At 45.4% G+C, this 9,500-nt stretch overlaps 2 protein-coding genes across 2 annotated transcripts; both read left to right on the top strand.

Annotated features, from left to right (window-relative positions):
* The first annotated feature begins 2,082 nt into the window (after nt 1–2,082).
* Nucleotides 2,083–2,721, top strand: LOC121404675. The gene has a single exon (XM_041594669.1). It carries the CDS (start codon nt 2,083–2,085, stop codon nt 2,719–2,721), a length of 639 nt encoding a protein of 212 aa, XP_041450603.1.
* An 869-nt stretch (nt 2,722–3,590) lies between these two features.
* LOC121404676 lies at nt 3,591–4,403 on the top strand. The gene is made up of 2 exons (XM_041594670.1): nt 3,591–4,068; nt 4,144–4,403. The coding sequence occupies exons 1-2, from the start codon at nt 3,591–3,593 to the stop codon at nt 4,401–4,403; spliced, it is 738 nt and encodes a 245-aa protein (XP_041450604.1).
* Nucleotides 4,404–9,500: the final 5,097 nt, after the last annotated feature.

Below are 9,500 nucleotides of genomic sequence, written 5' to 3' on the forward strand. Positions count from 1 at the left end.
CAGTTTGAGTAGACAATCACAAAAACTACATACGTATCGTCTGAACGTGAAAACGAGTCCGATGCGCATCTGAGAAGCCTGCGCTGCAATTTTTGTATTCTAATATTTTGCCTCCGTAGTTCTTCGATGACCAACAATCTCGGTAAAAACATTTCAATTAAGTTTTCCGTAAAATTCAGATGTCTGTTTTTATTGAACAGCTGATTGCTGCCATGCACGGAGAGTTGCCAGACAACTGCTAGATTTGCCGAGTAAATTGTTTTATTTGACTCGCACGATGTGTTTTTGCTTTAAAATTATAAAAAGCCGCTTTGAAAAATCTATTATCTTATATCATAAAAGGAAAAAAGTTAAAAACCAATTGTTTTGATATGATAAAATCAATAAAACTGCAAAACGAACCCTATTCGAATTGAATCTTGAAAGGTGTCAACCCTAGCCTTAGTTCGAATTTGGTTTTGGAAAATCATCTGCGCGGCTTCCCATTTCACTAGTGATTTCTGTGGCACCCCTGATATTCTTATATCGGTCAGTAGTATGACCAGAGGTGTGCGCTGCATTCCGTACGGTTACATTTTTCAGACATCTGTTTGATTTTGTTTATAGTAAACAAAGTCAATGTAATGCACTTTTCGGCTGGGGTCACTCTTTCCCAGGCATATCCTGGGCTCCCCAATATTTTATTGCCAAAGAAATGTGTCTGGCTATCAGCAGCAGCAGATGGCGACGCCTGAAGCAAACATGTTTTGAAAACAATATTTGTTTTATAATCATAAAAGTTCATAAAAATAATAAATAATAATAATAATAATAATTGTCCTTCATAAAGCTGCCTTAATTAGATTCTATTTGTCTTCATTAATTTAATATTTCATTTGATTTTTTTGCTCTTATTCAGAAGTTATCGATTTCATACGAATATCAATCCTGATTTTATTCGCGCTCTCTTTTTCGGATCTGAGTACTAGGCTCTAACAATTGAAACAGGTAACGAACCTGAATCTACAGTTCCAGAAGCATTTGATCTTATAGACCCAGAAGAGCCTGGAACGGAAGATAAACAAGATACCGATTGTTCGGAGCAGCCGCTGCCAACAAGCTCTTTGCGCTCTTAAATCTAATGCTTTTATCATGCTCGCTTTTATCATCAAACGCTCGCTCACTAATCGTAGATAAAGCCTGAGTGCATAGCGTTGAGCGATCTGAGTGATTTGCATTGCTCCTGAGAGCGAAAGAGTCGAAAACTTGAGAGCAAACGGAACGGATTAATATAGTCTAACGACCCTTGAAAAGTAGGTATATATGTTTAGTAACCCTTCGCCACGAACACACGGATTGAATTTGTCGCTATTGTAAGCTCTGTTTCGTGGAGAGTTTACCGTGAACTAGATAATCACATAAATAAACTTAAAATTAAATTAAAATGAGTGACGACAATATAAACATCACGCCATCCGAGGCACGCCTTCGCCTTTAAAAGATATCGTACCCTGGAAAACGTTGATCACGCCCTCCATTGGAATTCTGGTCAGGTTAGCAAAGCAGTAAAGTCCGTGAGTACGTATCCTAAAAAAAGCGCGGCATAAGAAGGCCAAGCGACTGTCACTGTGCATTAACTGCTTGCATAAGGGCCATTAGATGCCTGATTGACGATCACATCCCTGCCGTACCTGCCAATCAAAGCACCATACGCTGCTTCATTACATGCCTTCGCCCGTATCGCCCGTTGTAGCTCCGCGGATAACAGACCAGCAGCCTAACCATTCGTTCAACATTGAATCTTGGAGCGTACCGTCGAATATACAGCTTGCTGATCCATCGTTTTTCATACCACAGCGAATTGATTTGCTCATCGAAGCAGATTTATTTTTTGAATTGCTGTGCGTTGACCAAATCCATTTAGCTTCGGGATTGCCATTGCTGCAAAAAACACTCCTTGGATGGTTGTTCTCGGGAGGCTGCAATCGACTGCCACAGTCGTCATCGTTTGTTGCATCGCAAAGATCAACGCCTGCGTCTACCCCAGTTGTCCAGTTAGATGAGTTGGTTCGTCAGTTCTGGGAAGTAGAGCCAATCTCAAGGATGTCCGCAGAAGAGCTTCATTGTGAAGAGCACTTCAAGCAGCACTACAGTAGGTTGCCTACGGGGGAATACTCTGTTCATCTGCCGATGAAGCGTGATGTAGGTCTGTTAGGCGATTCGTATTTGCAAGCCAAAAGGCGATTTGAGAATCTTGAGCGCAAGTTTAGTCGAAATCCAAAGGTTAAGGAGGACAACGCAGCATTCATTAAGGAATATTTGGACCTCAAGCATATGTCGTCCGTGCCTAGCTCGCAAGTACATGAGTGTAAATACTTCTTGCCGCACCATTGTGTATTGAAAGAGGAGAGTTCGTCCACAAAGTTAAGGGTCGTGTTCGATGGCTCAGCAGTGACGTCGTCTGGATTCTCGTTAAAGGAGCTACTAATGTTAGGGCCCACAATTCAGGCGAAGCTCTTCGCCACTCTAGTGCGTTTTCGTACATTTCCTACTGGAATTACTGGAGACATTTGTAAGATGTACCGATGTGTACGCGTGGCAGAGCCAGATTTTCTGTTACAGTGTATCCTGTGGCGTGATTCACCCAAAGATGACATCCAAGTTTTTAAGCTGGACACGGTCACGTATGGCACCAAGCCTGTTTCATTTGCCATCGTGCATGCAACAACTCGCCATGGATGAGTCTTCGTCGTATCCATTGGGCTGGAAAGTCGTTTTGCGGGACTTCTAGTTGATGACATGATATCAGGAGGCGATGCCGTCGAAGAGTGCGGAGGTCATGCATCAAAGCACAAAACTCCTTGGTCGTTGTAATTTTCGTTTAAGAAGTGGTGCTCGAGCTCTTAGAAGTGCTTCAAGTGTCAAGGGCCGACAAGGAACCCCTTCTAAAGTCTGACGACGGGAGCGACTTACGAAGCTCTTGGACTGGTTATCAGTAATCGCAAGGTGCTACGATACCCTTGGTTTAATCGGACCAACGTTGACAAGGGCGAAGATAATTCTTCAGCAGATGTGGAAAAGCAAGTTGGACTGGGATGAAAGCTTGCCGCAGGCGTTGGAGAGTGAGTGGACCCAATTCTGCCAGGAGTTTCCTCGCTACATTCTGCAAGTTGGAGCCAGGTTCGAAGTGCATGTATTTTGTAATGCCAGTCTCGCTGCGTTTGAACGCGTATTTATACGCGATCGGATTTGGAGTTCAGACACATCTACTTTGTTCGAAATCTCTTCTGGCATCTCTGAACATGATCGGCATTCACAAATTAGAGCTCTATGGTGCCGCGCTTCTTGCTGGCTTAGCTCGCACAGGTGGACTTCAATACTCAACGCTTGATTATGATGCTCGCCATCCAATTATTTTAGCGAAGGATCATCCGTTGACGTTTGCCGTCGTTGAGCACTTTCACCGAAAGCATCACCATGCAGGCCCGCAGTCACTGCTCGGCTTGATTCGGTTGCAGTATTGGCCGATAGGCGGAATAAAGACGGTTTCTCGCGCAGTGCGGAAATGCATTATCTGCAGCAAATATCGGCCTCATCTCGTGAAGCACATAATGGCAGATTTGCCAAAGGTTCGAGTGGAGAAGTCACTGGCATTCACTGTGACCAGGATTGACCACTGTGGACCCTTCTACTACAAGACCGATGTACGCAAGAAGTCCCCACAGAAGTGTTACATATCGGTGCTTATTTGCTTCGCCACCAAAGCAGTATGGCTGGAGCTTGTAAAGGATCTGACGACAGCTTCGTTCTTGGCCGCCCTCAAACGTTTTACGGCCACAAGAGGCATTTCAAGATGCATTTGGACGGACAATGCGACCAACTTCGTTGGCGCAAGGAATGAGCTGGAGAAGCTAAAACGCCTGCTCTTCAGCCAAAAGAACATCGACGATGTTCATGCGCATTGCCTGAACAGTGGCTTCGATTGGCGTTTCATCCCACATCGATCCCCGCACTTTGGCGGACATTGGGAGGCTGCTGTCAAAATGACTAAGCGGCACCTGTACACTTCAGTCGGAACGGGCGTCCTTGGTTTCGAAGTGCTTCGGACCTTGGTATGCCAAATACAGGGAATAATAAATTCTCGCCCTCTTGTTCCCCTTTCAGAGAATCCAGATGATCTTGGCGTCCTCACACCGGTCCACTTTCTCATTGGTCGACCCCTTGCAACGTTTCCGGAGCCGGACCTATCGTCGTCGGCTGGATCGTTGGCAACACGTCACCCGCATTCAGCAGATGTTCTGGAGAAGGTGGAGCGAGGAGTATTTAACTCCGCTTCAAAAGCGCTCAAAATAGCGGTCCTTGGAGCCGTCTGTCAAGGTCAACGATATCGTTTGCATCAAGGACGAACGGCTGCTTCCATTTAAGTGGCTGCTAGCTGGAACCATTTGAAGCAATTGCAATAGAGGTAATCAAATTCAAAATAATCGGCTCGACCCTCTATAGAGTCCAATATGAGATTACTATCAACGCATTAATCAAAAAATTGCAGCTAAGAAAACACTTCCCTCACAGCTCAAACCGCACATAACGGAATTATGTTCCAAATATAGAGTCATATTTGGGCTGAAACCTAATCAATATCAAACGAGAAGGAACATGTGAAACGCTTCTTTGGACGCGACTCTACTTTTATACCCGTACTCAGTGAGCTTATGATTTATGTAGAATTTCAAAATATTTTATATTTCACATTTTTTTTGCTACATCTGTTATCTGCCTCTACAATGTCGATTCCACATATAAAATGTAAATTATACATACACAGTGTAGGTTCTACATATTCTCCGCAAAGGTAGCGCGTTGCGCATTGCACAGGGCAGAGTGTGTGCGAGCGATAAAGAGAATGAATAGCGTGGAGGAGGCGGGGGAAGCAACTGAAAATGAATTTATTCTGATATATGTATATGGTCATTCTCTACGATTCTGCGTTTTCAGTTTTATCGTATCTTTAAAAATGTGCCTGCCACAGATTTTCGTTCTTTGATGGGTCGAAAGGGGGCGGGGCGAAATTTTGAAATACACTTGTAGCAGTGTGATATCACATGAGTCTGGAAACCAAATTTGGTTGCCCTAGCTCTTATAGTCTCTGAGTTCTAGGCGCTCACCAAGACGGACAGACAGACAGACGGACAGACAGACATGGCTATATCGACTCGGTTATTGATGCTGATCAAGAATATATATACTTTATGGGGTCGGAAACGTTTCCTTCTCTGCGTTACACACATCCACTTTTACCACAAATCTAATATACCCCTTAACTCTTTTCTGAGTACGGGTATAATTATTAAGAATTTTTAATTAAAAAAAAAAATTTACATTTTACATTTTTTATCTACATCTACAATGTATATTCTACATCTAACATGTATATTCTACATGTACCATTTAGATTCTACATCTCCTCCGCTAGGGGTTGCTCGCGCACTGAACGCGGCAGAGTGTGCGAGCGAGAAAGAGAATGAGTAGCTCTCTGGCTGAAGTAGACGGGGGAAGCAACAGAAAATTAATTTCTTCATTCTGGCTATAATTATGATCCGATCTGATTCAGATTCGGCAATCTGGTAGATATGGGCATTCTCTACGATTGTTTAGTTTTATCGTATCTTTAAAATTGTGCGTGCCACAGATTTTCGTCCTTTGTGGGGGCGGAAGGGGGCGGGGCGAAATTTTGAAATACACTTGTAGCAGTGTGATATCACATGAGTCTGAAAACCAAATTTGGTTTCTCTAGCTCTTATAGTCTCTGAAATCTAGGCGCTCATCAAGACGGACAGACGGACATGGCTATATCGACTCGGCTATTGATGCTGATCAAGAATTTATATACTTTATTGGGTCGGAAACGTTTCCTACTCTGCGTTGCACACATCCACTTTTACCACAAATACAATATACCCCTTTATTCTTTTTTGATTACGCGTATAATTAATCTCCGACAATATAGTCGAACCATCCGTATCAGAACACAATACTTCTACTTGTTCCAAAGAAAGCCCTTCCGGGTACAAAAGAAACGAAATGGCGATTTTTAGTTGACTATCGTCAGATAAACAAAAAACTCTTGTCTGATAAATTTCAAATCCGTAGAATTGATGATATTTTGGATCAACTAGGTATAGCTAAATCCACAGGTTTCTCATACCTTGACTTAATGTCAGGTTTTCATCAAATTTAACTAGAAGAAACTTCACGTAATATAACGTCTTTTTCAACGAGCAATGGTTCATATCGCTTCACGCGACTACATTTTTGTTTAAAAAATTCATTTCTGAGAATGATGACTATTGCATTCTCTGGACTTGAAGATTCTCAAGCATTCCTTCATATCAGTGGACGGCACACACACACACACGCATATTTTTTGCAGTTCGATTCGTGCGTATAAAGCAGCCAAAACGGAACATTGTATTGATGCCAAACATGGTTAGCAGCAGCGCCATTTCCTAAGCACAACAAACACAAAAAACACAAACTAAAATTACATAACTTTTTATGCATCAATCCTGATTTTATTCGCGCTCTCTTTTTCGGATCTGAGTACTAGGCTCTAACAATTGAAACAGGTAACGAACCTGAATCTACAGTTCCAGAAGCATTTGATCTTATAGACCCAGAAGAGCCTGGAACGGAAGATCGGTATCTTGTTTACCGATTGTTCGGAGCAGCCGCGGCCAACAAGCTCTTTGCGCTCTTAAATCTAATGCACGCTCGCTTTTATCATCAAACGCTCGCTCACTAATCGTAGATAAAGCCTGAGAGCATAGCGTTGAGCGATCTGAGTGATTTGCATTGCTCCTGAGAGCGAAAGAGTCGAAAACTTGAGAGCAAACGGAACGGATTAATATAGTCTAACGACCCTTGAAAAGTAGGTATATATGTTTAGTAACCCTTCGCCACGAACACACGGATTGAATTTGTCGCTATTGTAAGCTCTGTTTCGTGGAGAGTTTACCGTGAACTAGATAATCACATAAATAAACTTAAAATTAAATAAAAATGAGTGACGACAATATAAACATCACGCCATCCGAGGCACGCCTTCGCCTGTAACGAACCATGGATCCCATGGTTCGTCACAGCAGATGAAGCAGCCAACGCTACTCCCAGGTGAAGCGATCAACACCCAGCAAAAATGCAAACTCAGCACACGCCAAAAGACAGGAGACCAGCAGAAGGGGCTTACGCAATAATGCCAACGAAATTCCTTTCCCACGGTACTGGTGCACACCGATCACCTTACCTGGGACATTGGACACTATTGGGAGGCTATTGCTTAGGTAACTCTCGACTACCAAGCAAAACCCCCCACATGCGCAAGCCAGTCAGCAGTCTCCAACTCGGACATTGACTGCAGGGCAAATGATTAGGTAACCTTCTGTTACCGATCAGCCCGTCTACACGCGCAGACTATACTTTGGCAATATATATTTATGTAAGAACCCTTCCCACATTCTGGACATTCATGGGAAAATCGAAGGCCGGCCGATCTATAAAAGGCACTGCCTTGCATGAAGAAAAGGGCAGTCCACCAGCCATCGTCGGAGGCAGTCCACCAGCCATCGAGGGAGGCAGTCAATCAGCCATCGCGGGCGGCAGTCGAGTCAAACTACCATACGCGTCGTAGCACAATTAAAACATAACATAACCGGGTAGAATAATCATACGGAAGAAGACGGAAGAATAAAGAAAACCATTAAAAATTAAAAGAACCAAAAAGTGTTGTGATTTCTATTTCAGTTTCTGGCAAAGTTCCTGGTTTCCCGATAAAGTCCTCGTGAATTAGAAATATCTTGTAATTCAGGACCCTGGACAGGCTGATGCATACCTCAGCCTGAAATAGGACATTACAAGTGGCGCCCGAGCAGGGACTTTAAAGGATTTTTCGTGGAAACTTCAAGAAAACCGAAATCAGGGACTTCGTGGATTAAAGACCCACTGCCATATAAAAGAAAATTGAATCAATAACAAGTCCGCGCACTTACATAATCCGGGCGCGAAAACAAACGCGAAAGTATACGCAGTGCCGATCCTAAAAGTGCCGTTTAACAGTGACTCATTGCCAAAAATCAACAGAAATCAACATGGAACATCACGACGATGAACAACCAGAGGAGGCATACCCTGCGGGACACTTTTCCAACCCAGGGGTCAGCACCGGCTGGATCCACAAACTCCGTCGGGACGAACTAGAAGTCCTCGCCGAAGAATTCGGATTCGGCAGCGAAGGAACGGTCGATGAACGCCGAAGGAAATTTGCCGCTCTAGTCGCCGGGCCACTCGCGCAAGAAGCCTGGGTCCGCCTAGGAGAGTTTGAGAGGCACTATGCCAAGCCAGCCTCACGCTCTCGTTCCAAGTCACCACTGCCCACTACTCATGGACCATCCGACACTCGCCAAATGGATCCTAAGACCGGACTACGAGTCCCCGCAGCCACCGAATACCGCACTCCTGCCGCCCCGTTTCCAAGGCCCCTAGCTACAGAGACCCACCCAGCACCCGTACCGAGGGTCTTGCCAGCGATCGACCGACCCATGGAAGGGCACCACTACAACCACGCTGCACCAATGGCGGAACGCATCCGGAAGTGGGGAATCCAGTTTGACGGCCAAGATGACCCTCTATCATTCATCGAACTGCTCGAAGAACGCGCGCTCTCGTATGGGGTGGACACAAACCATCTGCCGCGGGCCATGGCCGAACTTCTCACAGACCGTGCCAGTCGTTGGTTCCGCACCAGCCGCCTACAAAGTTCCTCATGGGAAAATTTCCGCCAGGAATTCTTAACGTTCTTCTTGCCACCACGGTATTTTGAACAATTGGAAAACCGGATCCTAGCCCGGAAGCAAGTGGCTGGGGAACTGTTCAAAGATTTCCTCATCGAGATACGTCTACTTATGCGCCACGCTGGGTACGACGCAACCAAGGAGCTAACCAGGATCTACGACAACGCCCTCCCAGCCTACCAGATGTACGTGCGCCGCCACGAACTGCAGGACCTGTCACAGCTAACACTGCTGGCCACGGAATTTGAGAGTATTCAAGAGCGGACCATCCCGAGCACTCTCGCACCGCCACGACACACGCCCAGATACGCACGGCCGGCTACAGATCAGAGGAGCGGCGACTCCAATCAGACACCATTCCGGAAGCTCCATTGGGACTCGGCAGACTCACCAAGAAGACAGCCATCCAACCCAGTGAGTACGGCAAAGCCCGAGGTAGCACATCGCATGATTACGACCCCCATCGCCAACCCACGCGCAGCCTGTCGCCGGTGTGGTGAAGCAGGGCATGCGGCATATGAATGCCAAAATCCCTCGATCCTGTTCTGCTGGGAATGTAGCAAGCGCGGCACCCGGACCATCGATTGCTGTCGCCAGAACACGTCGGGAAACGACTCGCGTCCTCGACTGACACGGGATCAGCCGGGAACGACGTCTGCCCCGACCCACGAATAA

This window comes from Drosophila obscura, unplaced genomic scaffold (genome assembly GCF_018151105.1).
Source record: "Drosophila obscura isolate BZ-5 IFL unplaced genomic scaffold, ASM1815110v1 contig_31, whole genome shotgun sequence".
In the NCBI taxonomy this organism is placed as follows: Eukaryota; Metazoa; Arthropoda; class Insecta; order Diptera; family Drosophilidae; genus Drosophila; species Drosophila obscura.

What these genes read in the sequence shown, in the direction of transcription:
- LOC121404675 (XM_041594669.1), top strand. Translation starts at nt 2,083, where the DNA reads ATGTCCGCAGAAGAGCTTCATTGTGAAGAGCACTTCAAGCAGCACTAC.
- LOC121404676 (XM_041594670.1), top strand. Translation starts at nt 3,591, where the DNA reads ATGGCAGATTTGCCAAAGGTTCGAGTGGAGAAGTCACTGGCATTCACT. An exon ending in AGTCGGAACGGGCGTCCTTG is followed by an intron (nt 4,069 to 4,143) that starts GTTTCGAAGTGC and finishes TTCCCCTTTCAG; the next exon opens with AGAATCCAGATGATCTTGGC.